Source organism: Pan troglodytes, chromosome 20 (genome assembly GCF_028858775.2).
Source record: "Pan troglodytes isolate AG18354 chromosome 20, NHGRI_mPanTro3-v2.0_pri, whole genome shotgun sequence".
In the NCBI taxonomy this organism is placed as follows: domain Eukaryota; kingdom Metazoa; phylum Chordata; class Mammalia; order Primates; family Hominidae; genus Pan; species Pan troglodytes.
The window spans coordinates 48,364,187-48,383,413 of record NC_072418.2 but is presented as its reverse complement, the minus strand read 5'-3'; the positions used below and the strand labels follow the sequence as shown (position 1 = coordinate 48,383,413).

The following is a 19,227-nucleotide window of genomic DNA, read 5'->3' as shown; positions in this document are numbered from 1 at the left end:
GCAAGAATAAATAAAAAGATCAATGAACATAACAGAAATGTCAGAAATAGACGTGTGTGTATGGGAATTTGGTATGTGATAAAGGTAGAATTTCAGAACAGTGGAGAAAAGATCTACCTTTGGTCAACTTGAGACAATTGATTACATCACTCATAAACAACAACCTCGGTGCACTTTCAAAAATAAATCTTGGCCAGGCACCGTGGCTCATGCTTGTAATCCCAGCACTTTGGGAGACTGAGGTGGGCAGATCACTTGAGGTCAAGAGTTCGAGACCAGCAGGGCCAACATGGTGAAACTCCGTCTCTACTAAAAATACAAAAGTTAGCGGGGCGGGCGCCTGTAATCCCAGCTACTTGGGAGGCTGAGGCAGGAGAACTGCTTGAATGTGGGTGGCGGAGGTTGCAGTGAGCCTAGATTGCTCCATTGCACTCCAGCCTAGGCAACAAGAGCAAAACTCCATCTCAAAAAATAATAAATAAATAAATAAATCTTGCATAGATTAAAGCCAGATGACCTGCTCATTCTAGGTCATCACTGTTTGGGACCGTGTCTGTGTCCCTCACTGAACCGTAAGCTCTGGGAGGACAACACGGGGCTTTTATCTTTTACGTAGATAAAAGAAATGATAGAATATATCATTATAGCCGTGCACTGTAATCCCAGCACTTTGGGAGGCTGAGGCAGGTGGATCAGCTGAGGTCAGGAGTTTGAGAGCAGCCTGGCCAACATGGTGAAACCCCGTCTCTACTAAAAATACAACAACAACAAAAAAATTAGTCGGGCATGGTGGCACATGCCTGTAATCCCAGCTACTAAGGAGGCAGGAGAATCGCTTGAACCCGGGAGGTGGAGGTGCAGTGAACTGAGATCGCGCCATTGCACTCCAGCCTGGGTAATAAGAGCGAAACTCCGTCTCGAAAAAAAAAAAAAAAAGAAAAAAAAGAATTTATCATTATGACCCTGGGTTATGGCAGGGCTCTTAACACACCAAAAGCAAAAGTCAGAACGGAACAGATTGATAAACAGTTGCGCATAAACACAAATAACTTCTGTGCCAAAAATAACTAAAGTTAAAGCCCAAAGTAGAAACTAGGAGGAAATGTTTGCAATATAGGTAACTAAGGATTAGAATCAGAATCCATAAAGTACCCCTAGAAATTAATAGTAATAAAAAAGCCATACAACCCATTTTAAAAATGGACAAGGAATATGAGCAAGCAATTCACAGAAGACAAAATTTACAAGACCAATACATTCACAAAAAACATTCCATTTCCTTAGTAATCAGAGAGCTGCAAGTTAGAACAGTGTGATACTATCCTTTCAGGAAGTGACTAATACTAACTCATCAGCCAGGCCCCTGCTCAGATGTCCCTTCCTCCAGGAAGCCCTTCCGGACTCCGGGGCTGAGTCAGGCGCTCCCCCTGACCCCCATCCCACGGCTCTCCCGGGATCTCCCATCCCAGACCTGCCCATTCTGGGTCATCACTGGGAACGTGTCTGTGTCCCTTACTGAACCGTAAGCTCCGGGAGGACAACACGGGGCTGTCGTTGGTCACTGCTGTGTCACCAGCACGGACTCGCACAGGACCGGGAAGAGAGGAAGCGCGTGGGGGGAATACGTGTGGAATAAATGAATGAATGAGGAAACTGAAGCCAAGTCAATGTCTGAGTTGGATTCAAACTTAAGTCTCTCCTTACTGAGAGGAGGGACCAAGTTGGATCTCCTGCGATCTGTTCTCCACTGAGCCCTGCCAGGATTCTGGGCACACAGAAGCGCTCAGTAAGGGCTTTGAAACTTAACAGTTTGGGAGCCAGATCCTCAGGCCACATCTCTCTCCTCCCACGACCTCCGCGGTCCTCCAGGACCATAGAGAGTTGTACAGAGATCGCCCTGCTCTATGCTCTACTCTCCTGGGGAGCGGGGCCAGAGAGGCCGGAAGTGCTGCGAGCCCTGGGCCACGCTGGCCGTGCTGGCGGTGGGCCGCCTCGATCCCTCTGCAGTCTTTCCCTTGAGGCTCCAAGACCAGCAGGTGAGGCCTCGCGGCGCTGAAACCGTGAGGCCCGGACCACAGGTGCGGGAGGCGGAGACTGCGGGTGGAGATTGGCAGCCGCGGAAGCCAATCATTGCCGAGTCTGAGAGATGGACAAGGCCAGGCGTGGGGAGGGCGTCCAGATGCTAGCCCCGGGGGCCGGACGAACGGAAGGCGGGGGACGGTGGGGACGAAGCCAATAGAATCCGGTGGGGGCGAGGGGCGGAGCGATGGGACTTGTGGACCTGTAAGGGGCGGGGCGAGCCGAAGGTGGAGGTCAAAGGGGCGTGGCGTTACAGAGCCTCTAGCGCTGGGTGTTGGGGACCTGACGCTATGGAGCTCTCGGAGTTTTGTGGGGGACGGCTGTGAGTGGGGGGTTCCTGCTGCGGGATGAGAACGTAGACGCCAGTGGCTCACTCGCTCCTGGCACCTTCCCTTTCAGGCTCCAGATGGACCCTGGGAAGGACAAAGAGGGGGTGCCCCAGCCCTCAGGGCCGCCAGCAAGGAAGAAATTTGTGATACCCCTCGACGAGGATGAGGTCCCTCCTGGAGTGGTAGGACAAGGAGATGCGGGGCCCCTGGGAGGCTGGGGGGTGTTAGGAAGAAGAGGATAGGATGGGGCCTGTGGGACCAGGGTGTGGGTTAGTGGATTTGGGGGCCACGGACGACTTGGGGAAACAATCCTTGGTCCTCCCCAGGTCCCAGTTTCCCCATCTGTGAAATGGATGGGTGGTTCTAAGAGAGGGCTAAGGCAGAGGCCAGACACTGGCATTCAGCAGGTAGCCCCTGATGTGTTTTACGAGGCCAGCACCCGGATTTTTCAAGACATGAATTTATTGCTCGTGTTTAAGAATCGCCAGGTTTTGCAATCTTAAAAAAATCTACACTTTAGACATATTTTGGTAAATGGAAGGACCTGGCAATATTGAAATCTCCTTCCCAAGGGAAAACAATCGACGGGTGATGAGCATTGGCTATGAAGAAAAGGAAAGTGGGCTAAGGATGTAGGGCGTGATGGGGGAGAGGACCTTCCTACTCTATTTATTTATTTATTTATTTATTTTTTTGAGACAGAGTCTCGCTCTGTTGCCCAGGCTGGAGTGCACTGGCACCATCTCGGCTCACTGCAACCTCTGCCTCCTGGGTTCAAGCGATTCTCCTGCCTCAGCCTCCCGAGTAACTGGGATTACAGGAGCGCGCCTGGCTAATTTTTGTATTTTTAGTAGAGACGGGTTTCACCATGTTGGTCAGGCTGGTCTCGAACCTCAAGTGATCCGCCCACCTCGGCCTCCCAAAGTGCTGGGATGTACAGGCATGAGCCACCATGCCTGGCCCCTTCCTACTTTAGATAGGAAGGTCAAGGGAGGGCCTCTCTGAGGAGGTGACATCTTGGTAGAGACGTGAAAGAGGTGAGGGAGTGAGCCGTGGCGACATCTGGGGTAGAGGGAACAGCCAGTGCCAAAGCCCTGAGGTCAGAGAGAGCCTGCCGTGTTCAAGGGCAGCACGAAGTCCGGTGGGGCTGGAGTAGAGAAAGCAAGGGAGAAGTGGTAGAAGGTGTAGTTTCTGAGGCAAGGAGCAGGGACAGATCTAGAGCCTTGTGGGTGATGGTGACAGCTTTGGCTTTCACTCTGAGGCAGGAGCCACCCACCAGCTCTGAGCAGAGGAGGGACATGAGGACTTAGTTAGGGGACAGACTTCCAGGGGGCGAGGGTGTGGGCAAGGAGCTGGTGAGGAAGTGACTTCAGTGGTCCAAGGGTGAAACGCTGGTGGCTGGGACCAGAGTGGAGGCTGAGGAGTGGGGGAGAAGTGGCTGAATTCAGATTTTGAGCTCTCAGCCTTCTGGAAGGGACATTAGGAGGAAGGAGGATGGGCAGCCCTAAAGAGGGGAGAGGGGTCAAGTGCTGTGGCTCACACCTGTAATCCCAGGACTTTGGGAGGCCGAGGCGGGTGGATCACCTGAGGTCAGGAGTTCGAGATCAGCCTGGACAACATGTTGAAACCCTGTCTCTACTAAAAATGCAAAAATTAGCCAGCGTGGTGGTACACGCCTGTAGTCCCAGCTATTTGGGAGGCTGAGACAGGAGAATCGCTTGAACCTGGGGGGCGGAGGTTGCAGTGAGCCGAGATCACGCCACTGCACTCCAGCCTGGGTGACAGAGCAAGACTCCATCTCAAAAAAAAAAAAAAAAAAAATTAGCTGGGCGTGGTGGTGGGCACCTGTAATCCCAGCTACTTGGGAAGCTGAGGCAGAATTGCTTGAACCCGGGAGGTGGAGGTTGCAATGAGCCAAGATCGTGCCACTGCACTCCAGTCTGGGTGACAGAGCAAGACTGTCTCAAAAAAAGAAAAAGAAAGGGGAGAGGAACTCATAGGGCCTCAGATGTCCTCCACTCACCCCAACCAGTCCCCTGCAAACTCCCTTTCTCCCCACAGGCCAAGCCCTTATTCCGATCTACACAGAGCCTTCCCACTGTGGACACCTCGGCCCAGGCGGCCCCTCAGACCTACGCCGAATATGCCATCTCACAGCCTCTGGAAGGGGCTGGGGCCACGTGCCCCACAGGGTCAGAGCCCCTGGCAGGAGAGACCCCCAACCAGGCCCTGAAACCCGGGGCAAAATCCAACAGCATCATTGTGAGCCCTCGGCAGGTGAGGAGGGAGACGGAGAAGTGGGGCCTTGAGGTTTTCAGTGGGAAACGCTGTTCTAGGGATGACTCCAGCGGAAGGAGGTCTGAGTTCCAGCCACTTGGTTCTCATTCATTCATTCATTCATTCATTCGACAGCAGTGTGTGGGTTGAGAGTGCCCCAGCTCTACTTGCTGGGGCTGTGGCTGTATTGGTGTAGCTCTGTTTCCTCACCCCAGGTTTGTTAATTTATTCAAAATGTACTGAATGAGGCTGGGTGTGGTGGCTCACGCCTGTAATCCCAGCACTTTGGAGAGGCTGAGGCAGGTGGATCACCTGAAGTCAGGAGTTCGAGACCAGTCTGGCCAATATGGTGACACCCCATCTCTACTAAAAACACAAAAATTTGCTGGGCGTGAGGGCAGGAAGTGTTCAGGACCACAGGACACGCAGACTGGGGCTGGAGGGAGAGGGCTGAGCTGGAGACAGACCCGGGGACCCTTTAGGAAAGGCCTGGTGCCAGTGGGCGTGGAGGGGAGGAGCCTGGATCAGAGGATCAGGGACTGTCCAGGGTTAGGAGGAGAGAGAAGCTGGAGAAGACCTGGGCACAGGTGGGAGGAGGGAGGAGGTGTGGGAAGAGGTGCGAGGAGGCAGGAGGTGTGGGAAGAGGTGGGAGGAGGGAGGAGGTGCAAGAAGAGGTGGAGGAGGGCCCTGTGGTTATCAAGGGTCATCCCTATTGATGGCTTCTGCCCTTCGTCCCTCCCCAGAGGGGCAATCCCGTACTGAAGTTCGTGCGCAATGTGCCCTGGGAATTTGGCGACGTAATTCCTGACTATGTGCTGGGCCAGAGCACCTGTGCCCTGTTCCTCAGGTGAGCTCTGCGGCGCCACCCCAGACTTCAGGAAGGGCACCCCACTGGCCTGGGAGGGTCATGTCCCAGTGTTCTGGACTGTTCTATGAGAAGCCTCTGGGCATGGTCCTGCAGGTTCTGGGCCTTGGTGGGACCCTGTGTTGGAGGCAGGGGGTCTTGGCCTGGAGGTGCCCAGTGCAACAAGAGCTGGAGCCCGAACTCCTGGGTTCAGGAAGGAGGGGCTGGGGGCCGGACTCCTGGGTCCGGGGGAGGAGGGGCTGAGGGCTGGACTCCTGGGGATCTGAGGGAGGAGGGGCTGGGGCCTAGACTCCTGGGTCTGAGGCAGGAGGGGCTGGGGGCCTGGACTCCTGGGTCTAAGGGAGGAGGGGCTGGGGGCCTGGACTCCTGGGGTCTCAGGGAGGAGGGGCTGGGGCCAGATTCCTGGGTCTAAGGGAGGAGGGGCTGGGCCCAGACTCCTGGATCTGACGGAGGAGGGACTGGGTCACTCATGTCCCAGACATCCTTGACGAGTTGATGAGAGGCAGGATTTCTCCCATCTCTACCCTAGTTAAACAACTTTCCCCTCCAACCTAGGGGCCCCTCTGCAGACAGGGCCAGACAGAGGAAGTGAAACCTCTGAGTTCCTGTGCTCCCTGCAGGCTGTGACAGCTGCAGACTGCTGGGCAGAGCCAGTCCTAGTTCCCTGGGTCATGAAGCCCTCACCGTAGCCCTCCAAGGCCAGAGCAGATAGGCTGGCAGTGGGCCCTGCTTCCCACCGCGAGCCATGCAGTGTCCCCGTGCCCACACTCTCTAGGGCCCCTGGCACCTGTTCTCCCCTTGAAGCCCAAGTCTCTTCCCCTCTTCGTGAAGAAGCCAGGGGTCTGGTCTTCTAGGTAAGCACAGCCATGTGGCCCTGGCTGCCAATCCCTGTGGAGCATCTTCTTGGAAGAGTGACCTGGGGCAAGTGACTTACCCTCTGTGGGCCTCAGGACCCTCTGTCCCCCATGCCGTACTCTGAGCCCTTAGTATTCCAGTGAGAGGGAAAAGGGCTTTGGGGGTCTCGAAGAGACTGAGACCTCTCAACTCCCGCTCCCTGCCCCCACCAGCCTCCGCTACCACAACCTGCACCCAGACTACATCCACGGGCGGCTGCAGAGCCTGGGGAAGAACTTCGCCTTGCGGGTCCTGCTCGTCCAGGTGGATGTGGTAAGCAGGGGTCGCTCCCTAGCCAGCCTCACTGGGCTTTGAGGTTGTGCAGTGGGCTGTTGAATCCCTTCCAAGAGGAAATGCAGCTAAAACCTCAGCGAGGAACGTTTTTCACATGTGAGATGACATGGGTCACCAAGACACTATGTTGGCAAGGAGAGGGGAGGGCAAAATTGTCTATTTCCTCTTTCCCCACATCCCCTTCAATTAGTCCCAGATCCTGCCACCTAAATATCTCTTCTTTTTGTTTTTTGTTTGTTTGTTTGAGACGGAGTTTCGCTCTTGTTGCCCAGGCTGGAGTGCAATGACTTGATCTTGGCTCACTGCAGCCTTCACCTCTGGGGTTCAAGCGATTCTCCTGCCTCAGCCTTCTGAGTAGCTGGGATTACAGGCAGGCACCACCACGCCCGGCTGATTTTTGTATTTTTAGTAGAGACTGGTTTTCACCATGTTGGCCAGGCTGGTCTTGAACTCCTGACCTCAGGTGATCCACCCACCTCAGCCTCCCAAAGGCTGGGATTACAGGCATGAGCCACCGTGCCTGGCCATATCTCTCTCTTTTATTTTTTTAAGACGGAGTCTCCTCTGTCGCCCAGGCTGGAGCGCAATGGCCAGATCTTGGCCCACTGCAACCTCTGCCTCCTGGGTTCAAACGATTCTCCTGCCTCAGCCTCTCGAGCAACTGGGATGACACCATGCCTGGCTAATTTTTATTGATTGATTGATTGATTGATTGTTTTGAGACAGAGTCTCGCTCTTTCGCCCAGACTGGAGTGTAGTGGTGCAATCTTGGCTCACTGCAACCTCCACCTCCTGGATTCAGGTGATTCTCCTGACTCAGCCTCCTGAATAGCTGAGATTACAGGTGCGTACCACCATGACCGGCTAATTTTTTGTATTTTTAGTAGAGATGGGGTTTCACCATGTTGGTCAGGCTGGTCTTGAACTTCTGATCTCAGGTGATCCTAAAGTGTTGGGATTATAGGCGTGAGCCACCCCCACCAGGTGATTTTTTTTTTTTAATTTTTAGAGACAGGGTCTTGCTATGTTACCCAGTCTGGTCTTGAACTCCTGGCCTCAAGCATTCCTCTTCCATTGGGTTGGGTGCAGTGGCTCATGCCTGTAATCCTAGCTCTTTGAGAGGCTGAGGCAGGAGGATCACTTGAGGCCAAGAGTTAGAGACTAGTCTGGGCAACATAGTGAAGACCCCCATCTCTACAAAATACAAAAAATATGGTGGTGTGCACCTATAGTCCCAGCTACTCAGGAGGCTGAGGCAGGAGAATTGCTTGAACCCGGGAGGTGGAGGTTGCAATGAGCCAAGATCATGTCACTGCACTCCAGCCTGGGCAACAGAGCGAGACTCCGTCTGAAAAAAATTAAAAAGATCATAAAACTCACATGGCTCCTAAGCACCCTAGGAGAAAGTTCTGCTCCCTTCCATGACCTATGGGGCCCTGTGTGACCTCCAACCTCTACCCAGTTCTCCAGGCCCGTCTCTAAGATTCCATGCTCCTCATGGAATTTCACATCCTCTCTCCCGTAGGGAGCGAATTATAATTCCTCAAGCCCTCTTTCCCCTCCCATCCTTTGCCCATGCTGTTCTTTATGTCTGGAATTCCCTTTTCTGGTCTCCTTTTCATCCTTTCCTCCTCCTCATCCTCCTTTGGGTCTCAGCTCTAATGTCCCCTCCTCCAAGAAGCCCTCCCTGATCCCCCGGGCAGGCTCAGTCCCTCCTCTGGCTCCCACATCGCAGCCCTGGCCACTCCAGATCATCAGTGTCTGGGGACAGGTCTGTCCTGCTCATCAGACTGTGAGCCCTGGGAGGGCAGAGTCAGGGCTGTCTCAGCCACTGCTGGGTCCTAGCACTGCTTAGCACGGGCCAGGCACCCAGTAGGAGCTTAGAGAGTGACAATTGGGTGAGAGGCTCTTGGCATCCTGAGCTACTGTGTTTTCAGGCTTTAATTCTTTTTTTGTTCTTCTTTTTTTTTGAGACAGAGTCTCACCCTGTCGCCCAGGTTGGAGTGCAGTGGCGCGATCTTGGCTCACTGCAACGTCTGCCTCCCGGGTTCAAGCAGTTCTCCCGCCTCAGCTTCCCTAGTAGCTGGGATTACAGGCACCTGCCTCCACGCCTGGCTAATTTTTGTAATTCCTGGCTTCTAGGTTTCTAATTCTGATTTTCTCCTCCAGAAAGATCCCCAGCAGGCCCTCAAGGAGCTGGCTAAGATGTGTATCCTGGCCGACTGCACATTGATCCTCGCCTGGAGGTGAGATGAGGGCTTCCCTGCCTCATTCAGGCTCTACCTGGGATTGGTCCCTGCTCCCCCATCCCACCCTGCCCAGCCCTTCCCTTCTCCTTCCTGTGTGGGCCTGGTGCAGGCACTGCCTCTCTCTGGCCTTCAGTTTCCTCATCTGTAAAACAAGGTCTTAATTTTTTTTTTTTTTTTTTTTTGATACAGAGCCTCACTCTGTCCCCTAGGCTGAAGTGCAGTGGCACGATCTCGGCTCTGCCTTGGGGGTTCAAGCAATTCTGCCTCAGCCTCCCAAGTAGCTGGGATTACAGGTGTGCACCACCATGCCCAGCTAATTTTTTTGTATTTTTAGTAGGGACGGGGTTTTGCCATGTTGGCCAGGCTGGTCTTGAAATCCTGACCTCAGGTGATCCTCCCGCCTTACCCTCCCAAAGTGCTGGGATTACAGGCGTGAGCCACTGTGCCCGGTTGGAAGCTGAACATTTCATGAGGTTGGCTTCTTGCTGCAGCGGGAAAATAAGCAGTGTTTCTGGTTTTCCTCCTGTCAAACCCAGTACAAACACTTTGTGTGCTGACTTCCCTTCCAAAATAGCTAACATTTCTTCAGCAGTGCCAGGCGTGGCTTTTGGCACTTACAGAGCATTCCAGAGTATTCTCTGATCTTCAAAGTCATACCATCCTCCCCACTTTATTATTATTTTTTTGAGACAGGGTCTTGCTCTTTTGCTGAGGCTGGAGTGCAGTGGTGCTATCACAGGTTACTGAAGCCTCAACTTGACAGACTCAGGCAGTCCTCCTGCCTCAGCCTCCCGAGCAGCTGAGACTAAAGGCACGCGCCACCACACCTGGCTAATTTTTAATTTTTTGTGGAGACAACACCTTGCTATGTTGTCCCGGCTGGTCTTGAACTCCTGGGCTCAAGTGATCCTCCTGCCTCAGCCTCCCAAAGTGCTGGGATTACAAGCATGAGCCACTATGCCTGACCACCCCACTTTACAGTGAGGAAACAGGCCCAGAGAGCAAACCACTGGCCCAGGGTTACCCAGGCAGAAGTGGGGTTGGGCTCCCAAGAGCTGGCCTGTAGCCAGAAAAGATATCAAGATGCGCCCAGCAGTGGTTACTACCAGGTTGTATTTGGCGGGGGGATGGGCTGGAATTTTGATTTTTAGCAACCACAATTTTTTTTTTTTTTTTTTTTTTGAGACAGAGTCTGGCTCTGTCGCCCAGGCTGGAGTGCAGTGGCGCGATCTCGGCTCATTGCAAACTCCACCTCCCGGGTTCACGCCATTCTCATGCCTCAGCCTCCTGAAAAGCTGGGACTACAGGCGCCCGCTACCACGCCCGGCTAATTTTTTGTATTTTTAGTAGAGATGGGGTTTCACCATGTTAGTCGGGATGGTCTCGATCTCCTGACCTGGTGATCTGCTCACCTCGGCCTCCCAAAGTGCTGGGATTATAGGCGTGAGCCACCGCGCCCGGCCTTTTTTTTTTTTTTTTTTTCTGAAATGGAGTTTCACTCTTGTTGCCCAAGCGGGAGTGCAATGGCGTGATCTTGGCTCACTGCAACCTCCGCCTCCCGGGTTCAGGCGATTCTCCTGCCTCAGCCTCCTGAGTAGCTGGGACTACAGGCACACGCCACCAAGCCCAGCTACTTTTTTGTATTTTTAGTAGAAACGAGGTTTCACCATGTTGGCCAGGCTGGTCTCGAACTCCTGACCTCAGATGATCTGCCTGCCTCATCATCCCAAAGTGCTGGGATTACAGGCGTGAGCCACCGCGCCCGGCCTAGTATTGGCAATTCTTATGACTGACCATAATGAAGCAAATCTATAATCTGATACCTCACCTCCCGGCTGCCCTGTATCCTGTTATCCCAGCCCCGAGGAAGCTGGGCGGTACCTGGAGACCTACAAGGCCTATGAGCAGAAACCAGCGGACCTCCTGATGGAGAAGCTAGAGCAGGACTTCGTCTCCCGGGTGAGGCCACCTCACCTCCCATCCCTGCCTGGGCCTCCCCGCAGCTCCTGGGTGGTTGAGCTTCAGTTCCAATCTTAAGGCACTGTCCATTCATCCCTGGGCCTCGTCTTTCCTGGCCCATCCCACCGAAACTGCAGCTAGAGGGGTTTTCCTGAGCACAAATCTGCTGCTACCCTCCCTAGCTCAAAACCCTCCCATGGCTCCCCAGTACCCCAAGAGAAAGCCCAGACTTCTCACCAGGCTCAACAAGGGCCCGTCAGGCTCAGAAGCCCCGTGGCCCCCACTTCACACTTCACTTCTCCCAGGCCTAGCTCGCTTCTCCAAGCACTTGCCCCTTCTGTTCCCTCTGCCCAATTACCTGCCTAATTCCTTTTTTTTTTTTTTTGAGATGGAGTCTCACTCTCTTGCCCAGGCTGGAGTGCAATGACATGATCTCGGCTCACTGCAACCTCTGCCTCCCAGGTTCAAGTGATTCTCCTGCCTGAGCCTCCTGAGTAGCTGGGACTACAGGTGCCCACAACCATGCCTGTCTAATTTTTGTATTTTTTAGTAAAGATGGGGTTTCAGTGTGTTGGCCAGGCTGGTCTTGAACTCCTGGCCTCAGGTGATCCTCCTGCCTCGGCCTCGAAAGTGCTGGGATTATTAGGCATGAGCCACCACGCCCAGCCTGAGATGACTTTTTAATCAGTTGGGAAAAAAAGTGTTTATTGAGTGCTTCCTGCACGCCAGGCAGTCTGGGGACACAGCTGTGACCCAGCCCCGCCCTCCTAGGCTCAGTCTTGCTGGCCTTTCTTCTTCCGACACACTCCTGCCTCCACCCTTTCCAGGTGACTGAATGTCTGACCACCGTGAAGTCAGTCAACAAAACGGACAGTCAGACCCTCCTGACCACATTTGGAGTAAGGAATGGCTCCCCTGCCCCATAGGCATTTCTGTCCCCTTGCCTTTTTTAGAAGGCCTGTCACCCATTTCCTTCCATCTCCCTGCCCACCCCTTGGCCCGTCCTGCCTTCCCACAGGCCCTCATCTCCCCTGGGGAATATCTGAGGCCCCTCCTCAGCTGGGACAGGGGAGGCTTTTGTGCTCAACTGCCCTGACCCCTCACTTTCACCTTTCAGTCTCTGGAACAGCTCATCGCCGCATCAAGAGAAGATCTGGCCTTATGCCCAGGCCTGGGCCCTCAGAAGGTAAGAGCTCTGGGAAAGAACCCAAGGAGCTGGGGGAAGGAGAGAGCCCCAAATAAACACAACCTGAGACCCCAAAGTTTTAAGGTGAAAAAAGAACCAAAGACCAGACACAGTGGCTTCCGCCTGTAATCCCAACATTTTGGGAGGCCAAGGCGGGAGGACTGCTTGAGGCCAGAAGTTGGAGACCAGCCTGGGCAAGTGGACACCTCACTTTTACTAAAAATAAAAAAAACTAGCTGGGCATGGTGGTGTGAGCTTGCTACGTGCCTGTAGTCTCAGCTACTGGGGAGACTGAGGTGGGAGGATCGCTTGAGCCCAGGAGGTTGAGGCTGCAGTGAGCTATAAGCGTGTTACTACGCTCCAGCCTGGGTGACAGAGCGATCCTGTCTCAAAGCAGAAGCAATCCAATGAGGAAGAATGAAACTAGATAGCTATCTCTCGCCATATACAAAAATCAAATTAAAATGGATTACAGACTTAAATCTAAGACCTCAATGCATGAAACGTCTACAAGAAAACATTGAGAAGCTCTCCAGGACATTGAACTGGGCAGAGATTTCTTGAGTAATGCCCTATAAGCATAGGAAACTAAAGCAAAATGGACAAATGGGATCACATCAAATTAAAAAGCTTCTAAGCCAGGTGCGGTGGCTTGGGCCTGTAATCCCAGCACTTTGGGAGGCTGAGGCGGCTGGATCACCTGAGGTCAGGAGTTTGGGACCAGCCTGGCCAACATGGAGACACTCCATCTTTACTAAAAATACAAAAAAGTAGCCAGGTATGGTGGCACATGCCTGTAATCCCAGCTACTCGGAAGGCTGAGGCAGGACAATCGTTTGAACCCGGGAGGTGGAGGTTGCAGTGAGCCAAGATAGCGCCATTGCACTCCAGCCTGGACAATAAGAGTGAAACTCTATCTCAAAAATTAAAAAAAAAAAAAAAGAATAAAAGGCTTCTGCACAGCAAACATTCCACAAAGTGAAGAGACAACACACAGGATGGGAGAAAATATCTGCAAACTAACCATCTGACAAGGAATCAATAATCAGGAGATAAGAGTTCTAACAACTCTATAGGATAAAATATAATAATCCAATCAAAAAGTGGGCAAAATATTTGAATTAACATTTCTCAAAAGACATACAAATGGCAAGCAGGCATATGAAAAGGTGCTCAGCATCACTGATCATCAGAAAAATGCAAATCAAAACTACAGTGAGGCTGGGTGCAGTGGCTCATGCCTGTAATCCCAGCACTTTGGGAGGCCGAGGCGGGCGGATCACTTGAGGCCAGGAGTTCAAGATCAGCCTGGCCAACATGGCGAAACCCCATCTCTACTAAAAATATAAAAATTAGTTGGGTGTGGTGGCGCATGCTTGTAATCCCAGCTACTTGAGTGGCTGAGGCAGGAGAATCTCTTGAACCCGGGAGACGGAGGTTGCAGTGAGCTGAAATCACACCACTGCCCTCCAGCCTGGGCAACAAAAGCAAAACTCCATCTCAAAAAAAAACAAAAATAGGCCGGGCATGGTGGCTCACGCCTGTAATCCCAACACTTTGGGAGGCCGAGGCGGGTGGATCGTGAGGTCAGGAGATTGAGACCATCATGGCTAACATGGTGAAACCCCGTCTCTACTAAAAATACAAAAAAAAATTAGCTGGGTGTGGTGGTGGGCACCTGTAGTCCCAGCTACTCAGGAGGCTGAGGCAGGAGAATGGCATGAACCTGGGAGGCAGAGCTTGCAGTGAGCCGAGATCATACCAGTGCACTCCAGCCTGGGTGACAGAGTGAGACTCCATCTCAAAAAAGAAAACCAAAAACCAAAAATAAACTATAATGAGATACCATCTCAGCTCCATTAAAATGGCTTATTATTATTATTATTTTTTGAGATGGAGTCTCGCTCTGTTGCCCAGGCTGGAGTGCAATGGCATGATCTCAGCTCACTGCAACCTCCGTCTCCTGGATCCAAGCGATTCTCCTGCCTCAGCCTCCTGAGTAGATGGGATTACAGGCACTCGCTACCATGCCCAGCTAGTTTTTGTATTTTTAGTAGAGATGGGGTTTCCCCAGGTTGGTCAGGCTGGTCTCGAACTCCTGACCTCTGGTGATCCACCCACCTCGACCTCCCAAAGTGCCGGGATTACAGGTGTGAGCCATGGTGCCTGGCATTAAAATGGCTTTTATCCAAAGGACAGGCAATAACAAATGGTGGTGAGGATGTGAAGAAACGGGAACCCTCGTATACTTTTGGTGGGAATGTAAATCAGTACAACCACTATGGAAAACAGTTTGGAGGCTCCTCTAAAAACTGAAAGTTGAGGTTCCACATGATCCAGCAATCCCACTGCTGGGTATATCCCCAAAGAAAGGAAATCAGTGTATGGAACAGGTATCTGCACTCCTGTTTGTTGCAGCACAGTTCACATTGCCAAGATTTAGAACCAACCTGTGTCCATCAGCAGATGACCAGGCAAAGAAAATGTGGTACTTATACACAATGGATACTCTTCAGCCATAAAAAAGAATGAGATCCTGGCTGGGCGCGGTGGCTCACACCTCTAATCCCAGCACTTTGGGAGGCCGAGGCGGGCAGATCACTTGAGGCCAGAAGTTCAAGACCAGCCTGGCCAACATGGTGAAACCTTGTCTCTACTAAAAATGAAAAAATGAGCTGGGTGTGGTGGCGCGTGCCTGTAATCACAACTACTTGGGAGGCTGAGGCAGGAGAATCGCTTGAATCCGGGAGGTGGAGGTTGCAGTGAGCCGAGATTGTGCCACTGCACTCCAGCCTGGGCGACAGAGCGAGACCCTTTTCCAAAAAAAAAAACAAAAAAAAAACCAAAACATGAGATCCTGTCAATTACAACATAATGAACTGGGGATTATTATGTTAAGTGAAATAAGCCAGGCACAGAAAGACAAACATCGCATGTTCTTACTTATTTGTGTATCTAAAAATCAAAACAATTGAACTCATGGAGATAGAGTGGATGGATAGTTCCTGGAGGCTGGGGAGGGTAGTTAGGGGCTGGCAGGGAGATGGGGAAGGTTAATGGGTACCACACACACACACACACACACACACACACAAAAAGAGAAAGAATGAATAAGACATACTATTTGATAACACAACCAGGTGACTATAGTCAATAATAATGGTACATTTTAAAATAACTTGGCCGGGTGCGGTGGCTCACACCTGTTATCCTAGCACTTTGGGAGGTCAAGGCAGGTGGATCACGAGGTCAGGAGTTCGAGACCAGCCTGGCCAATATGGTGAAACCCCTGTCTCTACTAAAAATACAAAAATTAGCCGGGTATGGTGGTGGGCACCTTTAGGCCCAGCTACTCGGGAGGCTGAGGCAGGAGAATCGTTGGAACCCAGGAGGCGGAGGTTGCAGTGAGCCAAGATCACACCACTGCACTCCAGCCTGGGTGACACCAGGAGACTGTCTCAAAAAAATAATAATAACTTAGCCAGGCGCAGTGGCTCACACCTATAATCCCAGCACTGGGAGGCTGAGGCAGGCGGATCAGGAGGTCAGGAGATCGAGACCATCCTGGCTAACGTGGTGAAACCCCATCTCTACTAAAAAAAAATACAAAAAATTAGCTGGGCAGGGGCCTGTAGTCCCAGCTACTCAGGAGGCTGAGGCAGGAGAATGGCGTGAACCCGGGAGGCGGAGCTTGCAGTAAACCGAGATTGTGCCACTGCACACCAACCTGGGCGACAGAGCAAGACTCCATCTCAAAAAAAAAAAAAATAATAATAATAATAACTTAAAAAGATTGTAACTGGATTGTTTGTAACTCAATGGATAAATGCTTGAGGGTATAGGGGAAAATAAAGAACCAAAACCCCACTCTAGATTTACCCAGGAAACAGCTCCTTTAATGACTGGTTCCTCATTTTTTTCTCCCTCCCATCCAGGCCCGGAGGCTGTTTGATGTCCTGCACGAGCCCTTCTTGAAAGTACCCTGATGACCCCAGCTGCCAAGGAAACCCCCAGTGTAATAATAAAGCGTCCTCCCAGGCCAGGCTCCTGCTGGCTGCGCTGGTGCAGTCTCTGGGGAGGGATTCTGGGGGTGTCACCTTCTGGTGGCCCAGGTGGGCACCTTCAGCTTTCTTTAGTTCCTCAGTTTCCCGGGGGCAGACTACACAGGCTGCTGCTGCTGCTTCTTCCGCTTCTTGTCCCGGCCTGTGGGAGCCTCCTCCCCAGACTCTGAATTCAGTGGCGGCCCTGGCATCTCCTCTTGGGGCACTGTCTCTGGCATCCGGCTTTCCTGACTCTGCTTCTTCCTCTTCTTGGTGGATCCCGGAGTTGCCCTGGCTTCAGGCTGTCCCTCCCCTGGCAGTTCAGGCTCTAGTGGCTGAATCAGCTCAGTCACTGTGTGACCTCTCTCTTTCTTCTTCTTCTTCTTCTTGGTGGATGTGGGAGCTGCCTGAGGCTCAAGGTCATCCGGCAGCTCAGGCCCCACCACCTCTGTCTCTGGCTCCACTGTGGCATTTTGTTGTTTTTCTTTCTTCGTCTTCTTTTTGGGAGCTGCCAGAGCTGCCTGGGCCTGAGGCTCCGCTCCTTCTGGCTGTTGAGGCGCCATGGTCCCCCCTGGGGACTCCAGAGGCTTCATCTCCGGCTCCACTGGCTCCATCGCCTCCGTCCCTGGCTCCATCATTGCCATCTGTCCCTTTTCTTTTTTCCTCTTCTTCGTAGGGGGCAGAGGGATGGCTTCCTCCAGTGGCTCCACCTTCACCTGTGGCTGAGACTCAACTGTCACCCCCTCCTCTGGCTCCATCCCTTCCGTCCCCTTTTGCCTCTTTCTCTTTTTGGTCGGGGACAGGACTGTGTCTTCTAGAGGCTCAGTGTTAATCTGTTCCTGCTTCACTGTCTTGTCTTCTGGCTCGAAGGTTTCTGTCCCTTTGGGCTTCTTCCTCTTCTTGGTGGTGGACGGGAACAGCACTCCCAGAGGCTCCAGTGTCTCCACTGTGGGCTCTGTCCCCACAGGCCCTGCCGCCTCTGGTTCTTTCAGCTGCTGATTTTTTTTCTTCTTCTTCTTCCGCACATCCATTTCTGGGGACCCCAAAGCCATGTCCACCTCCAGGGCCCCGTGCCCATTCACTGCCTCCTGAGTGACTGGGGCCTCTGTCACCTGCATCTCTTTTTTCTTCTTCCCTGAGGTGAGCAGGTTGGGGGCCAAGGCTGACCTAGGCCCTGTGACTGGTGGGTTGCCCCCAAAGGCACAGAACCGAGGCCTCAGGCCAGGAGGGATCTGTGGTGGGGGACTTGCTGGGATGGGCTGCAGAGGGCTCCCTGACAGGGATTGCTGGGGACCCTCAAGGATCCTTAGGGTGCCCTGGGGGGCTGAGGCACAGGTGAGTCCACCTCCTGCCTCCGTTGAGGGGGCCAGCAGGGTCGCTTCTCCAGCCTGGGGACAGCTGCTGAGGACTCGATAGCGGTGCCGCTTGCCTGCCAACTTGCCCTTGACGATCTGGGAGCCAGAGAGAGGCACATGCCGCCCATTGAAGCTACAGAGAGAAACAGGGAGGGCAGAGGCTTAAGTGGAACAGGAGAGGGAAGGTGTTTTTTTTTTTTTTTTTTTTTGAGAGAGTCTTGCTCTGTTGCCTAGGCTGGAGTGCAGTGGCATGATCTCGGCTCACTGCAATGTCCACCTCCTGGGTTCAAGCGATTCTCCTGCCTCAGCCTCTCAAGTAGCTGGGATTACAGGCACCTGCCACCACGCCCAGCCAATTTTTGTATTTTTAGTAGAGACAATTTCACCATGTTGGCCAGGCTGGTCTTGAACTCCTGACCTCAAGTGATCTGCCCGCCTCGGCCTCCCAAAGTGATGGGATTACAGGCACAAGCCACTGCGCCTGGCTGGCCTCTGGTTTTTAATAAAACATGACTAGAGTGACTCCATCTTAAAGTGAGTAGCTAGGCACTTACAAGGTTCATGCTTATGGCCTGAAAATAACCACATCCCAGGCTGACTACCAATTATAATTACAGAATATTTATGGCCATACAGGACATGTTCCACCAAGCCTGCAGAATGTCCAAATGTCCTAAGAATGCAGCCCCCAATTACTTAAATATAACATAAATGAGCAAGCTTAGGTTGCAGGATTAATGGTCGTGGATAACACCAATAGCCCCTACCTTTAGTGAGCTTATCTGCACACTCCAAGTTTAACTATAGTTCCTTATAGTTTCTTATAAGTAGAAATACTAACAAAGGGCTGTGGGTTTCTCCCCCTGCTTTCTGAGGACACTCTACTCTGTAAAGGAGTAGTTTCCAATAAACTTGTTTCTTTCACTGTGCTCTGTGACTCACCTCTAATTCTTTCCTGTGACAAATTCAAGAACCCGCTCTTGGGGTCTGGACCGGGACCCTCTTTTCCGTCAACAAGACCACTCACCATTCTGGGGCAAAGTCTGCAGGGGCCTGAATAAGCCACAGCTCCGTATCTGGACCCGTCAGCGCCTCCAAGGAGAAACGAGGGGACTCTGAGGCTGGGGGCTTCGCGGTAAAGTTGGGGGGACAAGAGAACCGAGCAGCATCTGCAGCAGAAGGGGAAATGGGGTGACTGACACCTCCTTGCCGGTCCAATCTTGCAGGGCGCGCCTATCGGTCCATTGGTCTTAACCTCGTGAGCACTCCAGTCCCCTCAACCTGGTTTCTCCTTTCTGCCCACCTGTTCCCCAGGGGCGACCTCAATTTCACCGATCCAACCCCTGGGGGCGCCTTGCTCTCCACGGGTAGCCCCCCACAAGATAACCCTCTCTCCGTTCGAATTCCCGTTCGCCCACTGGGAATGCACGCTCTTCGCAAGTCCTGCTTCCAGGTACGCCTCCTTTTCCGCCCAAACCCTCTCGGGCGCCCCTTTCTCCTTCCACCAACGCACCCTCCGCACCCCGTCAACCCGCACCCTCACCGCCGGCCTGGGGCTCCTCCATCCTGAGACCCACACCACAGGCAACCCTGTAGCCCGGGCTGCTCGCACCAGGTTGCAGACCACGTGGATCCAAAGGGGTAGGGCATCATCCGGGAGCGCCCAACTGGTGCGGGAGCGCGGGGGTAGGCATTGCTCG

General features: G+C 52.8%; 2 protein-coding genes across 24 annotated transcripts in view; one reads left to right on the top strand and one right to left on the bottom strand.

Annotated features, from left to right (window-relative positions):
• ERCC1 (ERCC excision repair 1, endonuclease non-catalytic subunit) overlaps positions 1-16,179 on the top strand; it is a 69,371-nt gene extending 53,192 nt beyond the window's left edge. For 5 of the 22 annotated variants that reach the window (XM_063800167.1, XM_063800164.1, XM_063800168.1 and 2 more), the window contains 9 exons: positions 2,479-2,590; positions 4,470-4,685; positions 5,429-5,532; positions 6,618-6,717; positions 8,908-8,984; positions 10,847-10,946; positions 11,774-11,845; positions 12,064-12,132; positions 16,068-16,179. In XM_063800167.1, the coding sequence (XP_063656237.1) occupies positions 2,486-2,590; positions 4,470-4,685; positions 5,429-5,532; positions 6,618-6,717; positions 8,908-8,984; positions 10,847-10,946; positions 11,774-11,845; positions 12,064-12,132; positions 16,068-16,118 (894 nt within the window). In that variant the 5' untranslated portion in view covers positions 2,479-2,485 and the 3' untranslated portion in view covers positions 16,119-16,179. Of the gene's footprint in view, positions 1-1,284; positions 2,079-2,182; positions 2,246-2,265; positions 2,591-4,469; positions 4,686-5,428; positions 5,533-6,617; positions 6,718-8,907; positions 8,985-10,846; positions 11,457-11,773; positions 11,846-12,063; positions 12,277-16,067 lie in introns of those variants that run through there. The other 17 variants (XM_063800157.1, XM_024351046.3, XM_063800161.1 and 14 more) reach the window with 16 other exon arrangements.
• Positions 16,003-19,204, bottom strand: POLR1G (RNA polymerase I subunit G). Of its 2 annotated transcripts, none has more exons than XM_001164895.7 (3): positions 19,071-19,204; positions 18,555-18,696; positions 16,003-17,660 (listed from the first exon to the last, which is right to left on the bottom strand). In XM_001164895.7, the coding sequence occupies exons 1-3, from the start codon at positions 19,090-19,092 to the stop codon at positions 16,292-16,294; spliced, it is 1,533 nt and encodes a 510-aa protein (XP_001164895.4). In that variant the 5' UTR covers positions 19,093-19,204; the 3' UTR covers positions 16,003-16,291. The 2 variants fall into 2 exon arrangements, with proteins under 2 accessions (XP_001164895.4, XP_009434110.3); XM_009435835.5 differs by having other exon boundaries at positions 19,065-19,172.
• Positions 19,205-19,227: the final 23 nt, after the last annotated feature.

Bases quoted from the DNA above. Each gene is read 5' to 3' on its own strand.
- POLR1G (XM_009435835.5), bottom strand. From the start codon at position 19,092: ATGGAGGAGCCCCAGGCCGGCGGTGAGG. The intron at 18,697-19,064 runs GTGCGGGTTGAC...CTTCTGCTGCAG, and splicing joins GCCCCAGGCCGGCGGTGAGG to ATGCTGCTCGGTTCTCTTGT. The intron at 17,661-18,554 runs GTGAGTGGTCTT...TTCTCTCTGTAG, and splicing joins GCAGACTTTGCCCCAGAATG to CTTCAATGGGCGGCATGTGC.